Source organism: Tenrec ecaudatus, chromosome 3 (genome assembly GCF_050624435.1).
Source record: "Tenrec ecaudatus isolate mTenEca1 chromosome 3, mTenEca1.hap1, whole genome shotgun sequence".
Taxonomy (NCBI): Eukaryota; Metazoa; Chordata; class Mammalia; order Afrosoricida; family Tenrecidae; genus Tenrec; species Tenrec ecaudatus.
Window position 1 is genome coordinate 218765059 of NC_134532.1, and position 13763 is coordinate 218778821.

Here is a 13763-nt window from a genome sequence, read left to right on the forward strand (position 1 = left end):
CTCACCACCACCTACATTATAATAAAAATAAATGTTTTAATAAAATACAGATGACTCCAGATAGAGAGAGTGTTCGTCTGGGTGGACGAGAGAAACAAATTCATAGACACTCATGTGTATAAGAAAGAGCTTTATATACAAGAGCAGTTGAATATTGAGAAAAGGTCCCAGCTCAATTCAGATCAAGTCCGTAAGTCCAATATTAGCCCACATATCCAATACCAATCTATAAAGTCCTCTTCCGACTCACAAAACACATACAATGATGCTGAATGCAGGAAGATCACAGGCCAGTGCTTGGGAAGTCCTGTGGATCCAGTGGTATTATAAGTACCTCAGCGCTGGCAGGGGTCTCCACGTGGCTCCTCCAGCTCAGGGCACTAGTGTAGTTCCATGTGTCTTGTCTGCTGCAATGTCTCCCAGGGAGTGAGGAGAGAGAGTGTCTCCCACCTCCAAGGAGGAATACAGGAATTTCCGGTATCCTCAGGAGAAGGCCATGCCCATCCAGAGGTCACATTTCTATATCTCAGTTGATACTCTAGACTCCACTACACTCTTGGTAACTGTCACAGAGAGAGTCTTAGCAAGTATTCCAGAGTGGACAGAGCATGGACTCCTCCTGCTTGCCTTGTCTCTGGCCTCAGTCTGTACTCACAGTCTCCTTCACTTTAAGATGGACATGGGCCCCTCCTGCCTACTCCAGTGCATTCCCCAAGCCCGGTTCACCTGCTCCAGGCTGCATGGAGCCCAGCCTCTGGGTAGCAGACCCACATGCCTGCCTGGATAAGGGGTCTCTATAGGAGGCTGTGTGTATGCGCTTTTGACTTGCCAACAATTGGATGTAGCAAGAGTTTTACCTTCTGGGACTTGTCTTCTCCGTATTGTTTGGGTGGTTCTTTCCCTTTCTCTGTAAGCAGTGTTCTAGAATTTAACATCTTAGAAGGACCCCAACCCCAGGCGGACTCCCTGGTGGCCTGTGGCGCTTAGTGGTCACAGCAGTTTCCAGAGTACGCGTGACTGTTGTCTTTTCCCTCACTGCCCCAGAGAAAGCGTCGTGGCGGAGCGGCACATTCCAGACAGGCCCAGAAGCGGACTCGAGACGTGCGCTCCACACCTGAGATGGCTGTGGAGGCAGAGCCCATAGAGCTTGTGGAGAGTGGTAAGCTTGCCTGGTCTCTGGAGAGGGCAGGTGGTGCCGCAATGGCCTTGCTGTTCGCCCACCAGTGACCTGTTGGGCCTGCTACAGAGTTGGTCCACAATGAGTTAATGATATAAAATCCTTAGAGCAGTACCTAGCACTTTACTACGTAGGGGTGTGCTGTGGGCAGCATGTGGCAGGGTCTGTAGAACACCCACTGAAGCTCAGATTCATCGACAGGCATCCATTGCCAAGCCTTTTTTGGTACTTAGCCTGTGTACTCTGGCTCCTGTATGATCCAAGACTCCTCAGGATTAGAGATGGCCTTTCAGTGGGGCGAGCACTTCAGCCTCCTGGAAACCTGCAGGTTGAGTGGTAGGAACTGCCCTGGGCCCGCCTTTTCTACTGTTTGAAATCACTTTATTTTGGGAAGTACTCAGCTTTCAGCCTGTGTTTTCCATGAAGATAGAACACTGAGTAGGAAGGCAGGCTTGTTGGGACAGCCGTCTGTGGTGGCAGGAGAGCTGGTTGTGGTAGGGCAGAGTGGGCATAGACTGGATTAACTGTGGGAATGGCTGTGGTAGAGTCAGAGAATATCCTGCAAACAGCCAGGTTTAGCTTCCACTTAGAGCTAGTTTTTGTTTGTGTCACCCTGTACTGCCTAGTTGATGTTTTCTGTGTTGGTGAACACACCGGCCTGTGCTCAAATGTTTACAGTGCAGCAGGCATTGAGTGCCTGTTTCAGGCTATGCCACCCTGAATGTAAACTCAGTGGCAGGTTGTGCCCCCCTTCTACCCCCCACCCAAAATGTTGTCACCCATGAATATACGCTCCGTGCCCCTTCACACATTCTCCCCAAACGCCTCACACCCTTTTCCCCTCTAGATGACCACTCGTCCATCATCTTTGGTGTTTTTGTTCGCTGATTTCCTGTACAGGAGCCCCAGCCCCTTTGTCCTGACTCCCTCGTCTGCATGGCATCTGCTGTATTGACAAATTGCAATCACCTATAAGAATCTGCTCTCCCGGTCTTTATTTCAATAAATCAAGGTACATGGTTGTTTGGTTTGTTCCCCTCATGCTTGTTCAATGCTCTCTTTTGAAGCTGGAGATGAAATTGTGGACCTCACCTGTGAGTCCTTGGAGCCTGTGGTGGTCGACCTGACGCACAACGACTCTGTCGTGGTGAGTGGGCCCTGCTGAGAAGGGGTTGGTGGCGTGGGGCCCAGCAAGGCAGGCGTTTTAGGAAGATGGAGTGCTGTCACTGTGCTCCATGGACAGTGGATCCCATTCAGGGAGACACCTTCATTTCTGGCCCTCACATCTCGATGCCTTATTTGGCTTCAGTGTCCAGTTGGTGTCCTGTACATAACCCCTCATAAAACTAGGGAATTGTGAGGATTGAGGGAGGGCCTCTAGTTGAGTACCTGGCGAGGTGGAACCCACCTGGAGGGGCATGGCCCACAGGCTCAGCACTGGATAGTCCCTCAAGTTGAAGAGCAGCTGCCAATTAGTGTGACCCTGGAGGACGCAGGTACCTGCATTGCCATCTGATGCCTTGATTGTGTTGTGACTCCAGGGTGGACAGGCTTGAACTGGCTGCTTGTGTCCCTTCTCCCAAGACCAGTTAAGGGTCTTAGAGGATGGCATGGGCCCTGTGTGCATCCTGCGATGATGGGGCCCGAAGAGCTCCTTGTCCCTACCTATGGGGCAGAGCTGCACACCTCAGTGCAGGCTGGGAGGCTCAATGGCCTCTCTATAGCAGTTACCCAAAATGGGCGATGCCACTCCTTGGAGGTGCTGGAACAATCTAGGGGGCTATAGAAGCAGATATGTACATGTTATATCCTGAGTCATAGGCTGTGTTACATTTTATCATTGTGAGGGTGCTAAGTAATTTTTTTTGTACAGAGGGCAGTAGGTCAAATAACCATGGGGGCCGGTGGTTTAGAGCAGGAATGGGAAACTTTTCTGGCGGCAAGGGCCATTTGAGTATTTTAACATAATTGGCAGACCGTCCTAGGTATATTTCATGAACTCACTCCTAGAGTGCAGGAGCACTGGTTGGTCTAGCCGTTGCACACTGGGCTGCTAACCGCCGCAACGTCCATAGTTTGAACCTACTAGCCGCTCCACGGGAGAAAGATTGGGGCTTCTATTCCTGGAAACAGTTATGGTCTCGGAAACTCACAGAAGCAGTTCTCCCTTGTCCTATAGGGTCTGTGAGTTGGCATCCACTTAATGGCAGTGGGAAAAGAATGTGATGGCTGAACTTCTCTTTCATGAAGCATTGATGTCAGCTGGCATTGGTGATTGCTGGGGACTTAGACGCCCCACATTTCCTAGCACTGTCAAGGAACTGCCACACTTAGCTGTTGCTGATCTCATCTGCAAAGGAGGTGGCATGGCGGCAGCTGCCATGCTTCGGTGAGGGACAGTAGGTTGCCATGGTGTGAGCTGGAGACTGCCCATTCCAGAATTTGCCATCATCCCAGGACTCGGGGGTGACCTGCAGACCATTGCTTCCTGGTTGTGCTTAGAATGGGCTTTACTGAGCCACCTCCAGGTCGCAACAGCAGAAACCAGAGCGTGAGCAGGTTTAGCGTGAAAACCACTTGGCATCACTGTCAGACTTTACCCCACTTTACAGCTCACAGCCCAAGGACCAAGGGGACCTCTCTCTGTTCCTCAGCAGGAGCCAGTCGTTTCCCTGGAGACTGATTTGTATTTGCAGAGCCAAACAAGGGTGACCTTCGTTTACCTGCCTGCCCTCTGCTTGGACTTGAGAAGTCTGTTTTCTGAGATGCATCTCTGCCCACAGGCCAGGTGCCAATTAGCTCTGAGAAAGTGTGGCAAGTCCTCTCAAATGGTGTGCTTTGATTTGTTTTTGCTTTGGATAGTGCAAGAAAAAGTTGGCGATCTTTTCGGTGGTGTCAAAGATGTAGGTGCCCCAAGTGCAGGTGACTGTGATAAAGACTGTGTTTCCTGTGTGGGGCGGGATCGGTTCAGCTGTCTCACAGAATGCCAGGAAATTTACAGGGCAGTCAGAGACAAGTAGGAGTTGCCCCCAATAGTTGATGTTTGTCCAGGACTCCCTGAGTGCGCTCCATATCCTCTTACCCAGACTCGTCAGGAAAAAGCTGTTTGATGGAAACGACAAAGACTGACAGGAGAAGCTGCACTAAATATAAATCATTCACGGCAGTGCAGAGGGCTTCAAAGGGTCGTGGAAAATTCAACTGCCTTTTAATTCCAATTTTCCCACGAACTATTGAAGCCCCCCCCCAGTTTGTCTTTGATTTGTTGTCAGATGTCTCATTTTCCCTATAAAGGCAGTGGTGTGTGTGTGTGTGTGCGCGCGCGTGTGCAGCTCGAAGCCCTCGCTGTTAGCCATCGTCACCAGCAATGTGAAATTGTAGGCATTCTGTGATGGGAGGAGAAGCCGTGGGGTGGAATGTGAGGTCAGCAGTTTAAAACCACTCCGTGGAGAGAGGAGGCTTTCTGCTCCTGAAAACAGTCTCAGAGATGCTGGGGGTGTCCTACTCTTTTAGAGGATCCCCATGAGTCAGAGTCAGCTTGATGGCAGCAGTGAGTTTGGTTTGAGTGATGGATTTGCCAGAGAGCATCCCATTGTGGTTACAATTTCTATTTTCCGGTAAGAAATAAGATCGAATACTTAGTCGTGTTTGTTGGTGGTTTATCCTCTTTTGTGAAGTGCTCGTTTGAGCAATTCTTTTACTCATTTTCAACGTGAACGTCTGCCTCTGTCTCTGATTTGTTAGGACTTGGCTTGCAAGTTATGAGTGTGATCCCACTGTTAGTTCTGCGCTCTGTCTTCACCGAGACCTCTCTTTCATTTCCTCCCTGCAGAAGTCCTCCGTGGTAGCGTGGTAGGCCCTTACCCTGCACCACGCACAGTAGATGGCTGAACTGCTTTTCGCACTTAGGCCTAGCACACGCACCAGTCTCAGAGTGGATTTGGTTGCAGATGTTCTTCTCTCCTGCTTCTCAGGTGGATCATCTACCTTTCCCAGCAGAGTTGGCCCCCAACTTAAAGTGGCTAACAGCTACCAGGAACCGCCTGGTTTTGTGTTTATCACTTGTGTTTTTCGTGTCTGATCCAGTGAATGGCTTGGTGTAGCTCTCTAGCCAGTGTCTTGTAGCTCCTACCAAATGACTGGATGAGACTAAGGGATTAGATCACTCACTATACTGTAATATGGCTCCATACTATCCTTGCGGGGTGTTTCCATGAAGTTGATCGTCAACTCACAGTGACCCTGTGGGAGAGTAGAGCTGCCTCTTTGGATTTCTGAGCTTGGAGTCTGTACAGGAATAGACAACCTCATCATTCTCCTGGAGCTGCTGCTGACTTCAAACCACTGATAGTGTAGCTAGCAGGTTTACTGTATAATCTGGGATGTCACTAGAGCTGCTCCCCTCCCTAGTGGGGTGGGACTATGCAAATAAAGGTGCATGGAGTCCTAATGTGAGCATTGGTCAGTTTTGCCATCTTGCTAGGTTTAAGGTGAACCATCTCAGAGCCTGAAAGGGGGGAATCTCACTGTCAAGAAAGAAGAGGCAGAGGGAGCATGCATGCCTCTATGCCGAACTTCCTTGGTCCAGGAGACAAACTGCTTCTGGTGAGAGGTAAAAAGAAGCAGAGGTGGAGACTTGCAGCAACGTAACAAGAGATGAGCAGGAGCCAGAGCACAGTGGGCTTCCTGGTCCATGGAGCAGGGAGAGCTGAGTGCCTTGGGGTAAGGGGCGAGAGGCAGGAGGTTTGCTTAGCAGAGTGGGTATCAAATCAGCAGAGCTAAAAGAGCTTTGTAACACAGGCTGGGAGCTTGTGGTTCAGTGCTGGAGGAGCAGAGAAGCGTGCCTGTGGACATAGCTCAGATGCTATCCTGACCTGAGAACTATCCTGAGCTGTTTCCGTTCTGAGTTGTAACCTTTCAACTTCTCCTGACAGACCCTGTAATTGTCAGTGAGCTCAGAACTCTCCAATCAAACCGAGGGAGTGTGATGGTTGGTGCCAGACTTGGGGGAAAGGTTGGTAGGTGGAGACATGTCTGGCTCCTCCTTCAGCGGAATGGCCCTTGTGAGGTTTGAGACAGTCAGACACTACCTCCACACCATTTCTGCACAATTTGCTGCTGTTAGCATGCTCCCTGTTGGTTTGTTTTGTTTTTTTATCATTTTAACCTAGCAATCCTTAGATTTTTGAATCAGTGGTCATATTCTCAACAAGGACAGTATTGTATATCAGTGTTGAATTTTTATGACTGCATTTTTGCCCCTTTAGCATGTGAAAGGGAGAATTGCGCTTTTTTTGCACTAAGCCAACCATAACCGTGTCGTGGCTGTGATGCTCTGTCCTTCTGTATGTTGTTGGGCTCGGTTTGCTGAGCTTTGTTCAGTGTGTGGTTCTTGTGTCGTCTCACATGGTGGACATGCAGAACCTGTGCAACTTCAAGGGGCGTCAGGGCCGAGATCATCCCAGCGCTGGTCGCTCTCCCCTCAAACCTTGTCGGCCATCCCTCTGATACCCCCTGCCCTCAAGTCTTTTCACCAAGTAAGTCTAAATATAGCCATCCTTCCCATGCACACGCTCTGCCTCTCTGCCCGTTCAGCAAGCCATTGCAGTAACCACATGGTCAGCATCAGGTTGTCACCCTTCTTCAGTGCAGGACAGCTCTGCTCTCATGACCACGCAGGCCTCCTGAGGACAGGCTTTTCTTGGCCCTCCATTTGTCACCCCAAACTTGGCCTCAGGACCCTTTGGGCCTCTTGTCTTTGGTGTTTTAGCCCTTGTCCCCTGTTGGCCTTCTGTCTTTGTCCTCCTCTTTTCCTTCTTTCTGGCTTAAAAATCTCTGACCGTGATACGAATGAGAGCATGTATGAAGAGGCTTTGAAAAAGTTTGTGGGGAAATTAATTATCTTTAAATTACATTTTCCCATAAACTTTGTGAAGCCCCCATATCCATAAATGACTTTTCAGGTTCAAGGCATGGCCCCCCCACTAGGGCCAGGAACCTATTAGCCTAGATAGTTTGGATAACTTGGTGAAGTGCACCATCACCTTCTGTTCTATGGAAGATTTTCTAAGTTTAAATTTGTTCCAACTGATAGAACTCTCCAGCTTAGGTGTCTGGGCCTAGCCATTTAATTAGCTTCAGTAACTTTAGGCTTTGAGGAGTTTAGGGTTTTCACCTGTGTTTGTCGCGTATGTCTGTGGGTCTGTTGTGGTGCCTCCTTTCCCATGCCTGTTTGTGGTGATTGTGTGTCTTCAGACAAGCACCCCTGAGAGTTGTTGGCTTCACTTGGTCTTTCTGTTAGCTTCATGGGTCCCTGAAAGTTTGGGTTTTTTATTTCTTTAATTTGATTTTCTTCCTTTATCTTGCTATTCATTTTCTAACGTATTTGCATCATTTCTTTTCTAATGAATGCATTAAAGATGGTTGTGTCTCCTGTTGAGGTATACTGCATTGCTGTATTGTACATGAGTTAAGAACATTTCTTTAATTCCTTGAGTGTTGTCTTTGACTCCTGGTTCATTTACGAGTATGTTTCTTAGCCGCCACACATACAGGAACCTTCTTACCGTTTCATTGCTCGTGTTTTGCATTGCGTTTTGGTCACAGAATATCTTGTTTGAGATCACATCTGTAATGGGTTGGCCTGCCTATCCCGCGTGTACCCCCTGCCCTCCCCGTCACTTGCCTTAGACCTGGGCTTTGGGCTCTGTCCTCTGAGAAGCTTAATCAAACCATTGGGTTTTGAGAATCTTCTGCTGTCTCATTTCCTTGGGTTATTGTTGCCCTTTCCAGTTTGAACTGACCACCTATCACCACCACCCCTTTTTTTGGTCATCTCTTTTAATTACTAACAAAGAACTTTTCTCTTGGCTTTGCCCTTTTCTGTGGGGAGATTGATCCCGAGAGCCTGCACCATTTTTCCGCTGTTTCTGCTCACTGCCAGGCTCTGAATTGGAGGTGGGGCAGGGCACCTTTTCTCAAGAGGCTGGGACTGAGAGTGAGGTTGCAAGCAGTGCCACTGGCTATGGGCTGTCTTCCTCCGTTGACTTTCTAAAGCTGAGTCCTCTGCAGTCAGCCTGGTTTTTCTGGGTGCCTGTCTGGCTTGCGTCTGCGGTGCGATGTCATTCAGAGGCTGTAGTAAAAGACTCGGTGGGAGCCAGAGTCCCTCTTGTCCTGTGTCTGTCTGTAGAGTAGTATCTGGATGGAGGGACGTGGGTAACACAGTAACACATTGGTTCCCAAGCTTATTTGACCCATTTCCCCTGTCCCAGAGAAAATGACCTTGCACCCCCCTGGCACAGGATAAATTCTGCAGCCCCTCCTCTAGGGGGCAGTGTCGCACACTCGGGGAACAAGCATTTAGAGCACAGACCCAGAATTGAGCCCCACTGCAAATGCGGATTGGTTGCTTGCAGAGAACTGACATGTGGCCCCACTTTGCTGGTGTCCTGGCCTTGGCACTGGTGGCTGGGCTAGAGAGATGTGGCAACCTCACTGTGAGCTCCCCATTTTAAACTTCATGTGGGTGGTTTCTGCCTGCCACCAGGAGCATGAGCACACACGGTGATGCTGGTTGCTGGGCAGGGACCTTCCATTGAGTAGATTACGTCTGCTGCTCCCTGTGGGTAGCGGGTGCCGAGAAGTCTGTCAGAGCAGGCTCCTGGCTTGGGGCAGTCACTTCCAAGATGCTTCAATGCCTTGACCCGGAAGTGGTTGTCTCTGGCTGCAGTGAGGACTGGGGCAGTGTCTTTGAACTTAAAGAAGCTGGTCTTGGGCACTGGCACCTCTGCTGGGGTGCTTTTCAGTACCCAGGGCCAAGGGTCAGTAATGACCAGTCTCCTTCTTTGATGCCACTCTGAGCCAAGAGAAGATCAAGAGGGATGGGCTGTACTACATGTCAGAGAAAGAGGGGGCGGGGGCAGGAGAGGAGCGGGGACATCTTTGGTACCCTCAGGTACATAAGAATTGAATTGATCATAGTACTGGCATGCACCACTCTCATGGGTCCCCACACGCCATCTTCCACGTGTCTTTATAGCTCATTATTTTTAATCACATTGTCAGCATTGGAGCCTCACTCCGAGGGAAGGCTCAGCCCTTTGCTCGGGCGCTCTCACTCCCAGAGGCTGTGTGGGGTCTCAGGCAGCACTGTGAGTAAGGTGCCTCTTTGACCCCCACCAGATGCACATAGGAAGTAGCCCGGCTAGGGAGAGACCACGCTGGTGGTCAGCGGTGAGGCCCCAGGCCTGGGTGAGGGTCTGTGACTGACAGGGAGAAGTGTCCAGATCTGTTCTTGCTGGGCGGAAACAGGGCCTCAGGGCTCTTCCTCAGAGGGTTTGAGGTCAGGTCCTCGCAGCAGGTTCCTCACGGCTTCATACATTTGAAGTTAGATGTGCCTTAGTTTTGTCACTTAAGAACTAGGTTTTTGTTTGTTGTTGTTAGATGCCATCAAGTCAGTTCCAACCCATAGTGACCCCGTGCACAACAGAACAAAACCCTGCCCTGTGTGCGCCATCCTCACCATGGTCCCTGTGCCTGAGCCCACCGTTGCAGCCACTGTGCCCGTCCACCTCATTGAGGGCCTGCCTCTTTGTCGCAACTGCTCCACTTGACCAAGCGTGATGTTAGGTTTTTGTTTGTTTTCATTGAATACCTCATATCAAACTGATTGCTTCTCTCTTTTGTGTTTATCCTTCCCTCCCTTTAACAGATTGTGGAAGGTGAGTGCCTTCATATTTGGGGCGTGGGGTGGGGGTGCAGGGTTCTTGCCGGACAGCCCTCTGGGGCAAGGATGAAGGCTGGGAGACATCTCTGAAGACGTTGCACATTCAGGCCTCTCTTGCTTGGGGAGGTTCCACTTCCTACACTGACTTGGGAGGAAGTTGCCAGCCTTAAAATGGACATTGGCTCAGCCCTCTGCGGGAGGGATGGGGGTCTCTGTGGGGTGGGGCATGGGAACAGAACTCGTGGCCTTTTCCAGTCGGGGAGGGTGGGTAGGCAGTCTGGGGAGGTCCTGACTTGATATCACCCCTCAAACCTTAGAAAGGAGGCGTCCCCGGAGGACTGCCAGGAGACTGCGCCAGGACCATGCTGACAGCTGTGTGGTGAGCAGTGACGATGACGATTTGCCCAGAGACAGAGATGTGTACGTGACTCCACCCACCCCCAGAAACGCCAGAGAGGAGGGCACGACAGGACTCAGGTACAGCCCTTTCTCAGGGCGAGGGTCTCAAGGGCTTTCCAGGGCTTCAGTGCCCACCCAGGATGCAGAGGGAGCGGGTTGCAGAGCTGGCCTGCGCTGCCCCGGGGACCATGCTGGGTCAGGGACTAGGAGGCGAATGGAGATACCTGGGCCAGGTGTGAAGGACAGGCGCACAGCCCCGAGCTGCCGACACCAGGAAGGTGGAGTGGGCCCAGCTGGCTGTGGATGGAGCTGGCATTGAGGCTCAGGCCCTGGCTTTACTCTCTTAAGATTCGAGGTGGCATTGAGGGGTTGGTATATGCTTGCTGGGGTGAGGACAGGGGTCCTCTGGTATTAGCACCCTTAATTACTGCCCTTGGACAGCCTGCTTCTAACAAGCAGATCTGCGGGGTACCTGTGCTGGGGCAGGAAAGGCTCTGGTAGAAGGAAGCTCTCTGAGGGACTTCCTCAGACAGTGACAAGATCCCCTGTGTTTCTAGGTCCTCTGGCACAGTCAGCTGTCCAATCTGCATGGATGGATACTCCGAGGTAAGCCAGCCTTCTGGCCTGGGTGGGAACCACACCAGTGACTGGGGTTAGGAAGTCCTTCTGGTCAGCATGGGGCTGGTCTGTGTGTACTGAGGGAGAACGTGTGGTCCCAGCCTGACCCTACGCAGAAACTGCAGATAGTTTCTGCCCCCTCTGCCTAGTCCAGCAGCCCTGAACCTTACTGAGCCCTACGTCTTCCATGCACTGAGACCGCTCATGACCCTCAAGCTGCTGCCACAGTCCCACCAGGGAGGAAACCCCAGAGATCCCACCTTTGCCTGATGGGGCCCCTGGCCACGGTCACCTAAACTCCTGGCTTCGTGTCTTTCTAGATTGTGCAGAATGGCCGTCTCATCGTGTCTACAGAATGTGGCCACGTGTTCTGCAGCCAGTGCCTCCGAGATTCCCTTAAAACCTCCAGTACCTGTCCGACCTGTAGGAAAAAGATCAGCCACAAACGGTACCACCCCATTTATATATGAGGTCAATGGCTGCTCAGGGAGACCCCGACACTCAGGCGGCTTTGGGTATGTAAGCCACCTGCCTCTATCCCTGGCCTCACAAAGATTCAGAAGCCAACGCCCGAACCTTTGCCCGTTTCTTTATCTCTGCCTCCCCTTTAGATCTTTCTCTGTCTGGGGCCTTTGCAGATCAGACTCTCCATTCTGCTGCTCTCTCGGGTGATCTGGCCCCCGCCTAGGAGGCACAGGCAGTCCCTGTGTTCCATCTGGTTGGATTGTGAATCAGGGTCCCAGCTTCTTTTGGGAACCTGCATGTTTGCCGAGAAGTTTCCCCCGAAACCGAGCTTCCTGCCAACAGTGTCACAGCGGGGCAGGGTCTGGGCAGTGAGTGAACAAGTCTACCATGGCTTTCTTGGGCCCACCACCTCACCTCACAATGACCAAGCCAAATACAGTCCACCTGATTGAGGATCCCAGCTGCCAGAATGGCCCCAGGCCCCTGGATTAGCCCTCCAGCGTGCTCTTCCTGAGGAGTCAGCGGACAGCTGTGGTGTTTGGCCTGCACCTTAGCACCTGTGGACGGTGGTTTCTACACTTCCAGAGGCGCGCTCTGCAGGGTAACCCCGTTCCCTATGATTAAAAAAAAAGTGCAATAAAGCCCGATCTTCACTTCTCAGCATCCCGGAGATGTAGCTCTATGGGTGGCTCTGAAGCAGTGCCGTCTCCACTCTGTGTCTGTTCTCCAGCTGTTCTCAGGAACCTCATCGAGGCCCCAGCAGTGTCACCTGGCACAGGACTGCAGGGTCTGCCATGAGCCCACCGTCAGGTCCTCGTTGCCCTTTTCTGATACTGCCCCTCCTAGGCCGGCAACATGTTCTCCGTGCTGATCAGGCTCCTGGCTGCCCGAGCACAGGCATGGGAGGCCTGACCAGCTCCTCACTTCCACTCTGTTGCCCAGGTTACTGCTATCCCTCATTGTAAAAAGCTTAGCCCTGCCTGACCTCAGCTGGGCAGGCCTGGCTTCCTCACGTGCCACTTGGCCGTGAGGCTGCCCTCCAGTTCTCGGGGCTCTGTCACGTGGCCTTTGGACTTCTCCGTGTGCTTGGTCGGCAGAAGCCTGATAATATCGTGTCCAGAGGAGGAGTCCAGATTGCCCCCAAGGTGACCACGCTGCCCTGAGGGGACTGAGGCCACCTCCACCTCTTGCCCTCTTCCCTCCCAGGGCCTCAAGCCAAACCAGCAGCCTTCATGGTGGGACAAGGCCGCTTTCCGGCTTTGCTAGCAATAACTGACCTCCAGCTCATCCTTCTGAGGGAGCCCGGGCTCAGCACAGAGTTGGCTTCACACAGGATGGAGCAGAGAATGGCTTAGTTTTTGCCGCTGTGCAGGTGGGCTCACCTCCATTTAGTGTGAACCAGTCCCTTGAGCATCCTGTAGGGACGCATAGCTCAGTATTCACCCACAAATGGCCCCAGGGCGCCGGGGGTGCGACACAGTTGCGGTGACAGTGACGTTCCTGGCAGACTTCATGTAAATGCTTTTTTCTTTCATTCTTACAATGCCTGGACTTCAGCAGCCAGGCAGCCAGTTGACTGGGCCCAAGGCCGACACACCCATTTCAGAGTGTTTTCAGTTTTACATGTTATATAGCTTAAGGAGTAGTTTATTCACCTGAAATTAAATTGGGGGGAAATGGGTGTTTAGTTTCTTTTTTTGGATACTGCAGAATAGGAAATATTCACGTTAAGATGAGCCTCCTTGCCCCCTCCTTATTTGTACATAGGTCAACCCTTTATTTGCTACCTTTGAACTGTAACTATGTAGATCGGTCCATTTTGGACTCCTCTGCTAATCCTAAAAATGGAAATAAACCATTAATTTGAGCCAAATCTGTTTTTCATGGATTTCTATGCTGTTGGAAGCCAACCCCACCCTCCTTTTGCTGAAGGGTGGGCAGTTATCTGCTGATCCTGTTAACTAACCCAGAAGCTAGTGGATGGGGCAGTTCTTTGAGCTGGCTGCTGCCTGGGCGCACAGGAAGAGCTCAGTGGCCCTGCGGATGTGGCCGGGCCAGCCTGCACGAGCACATGATGGGGCAGTGCCTGGGAAGCAGAAGATGGGCTGGGCTGAGATTTCTCAACTCACTCTACACACCCGCCCTGTCATCGACCTGCAGTAAACTTCAGAGGCCTGCTTGGCTTTAGCAAAAAAAAAAAATGCCTCCTTGATGTGTGCTTATGCTCCTGGCCCAGCTCTGGCCTCTCAGAGCACATGTTAGTGTCGGAGATAGCCAGTCAGGCCCACCAGAAGCAAGAGGAGTTGCCAGGTGTAGGCTGTAGGCAAGTCTTCCAGCCTAAATATGGATTCTGAGCAGAGACCCCAGGCCTGGGGCCTG

At 51.5% G+C, this 13763-nt stretch overlaps 1 protein-coding gene across 1 annotated transcript in view; it reads left to right on the plus strand.

Moving 5' to 3' along the window:
• RNF4 (ring finger protein 4) overlaps window positions 1-12047 on the plus strand; it is a 30769-nt gene extending 18722 nt beyond the window's left edge. The window contains exons 3-8 of the mRNA XM_075544616.1: window positions 1045-1159; window positions 2245-2324; window positions 9888-9897; window positions 10220-10379; window positions 10859-10907; window positions 11240-12047. Coding sequence (XP_075400731.1) covers window positions 1045-1159; window positions 2245-2324; window positions 9888-9897; window positions 10220-10379; window positions 10859-10907; window positions 11240-11389 — 564 coding nt within the window. The 3' untranslated portion in view covers window positions 11390-12047. The remainder of the gene's footprint in view (window positions 1-1044; window positions 1160-2244; window positions 2325-9887; window positions 9898-10219; window positions 10380-10858; window positions 10908-11239) is intronic.
• Window positions 12048-13763: the final 1716 nt, after the last annotated feature.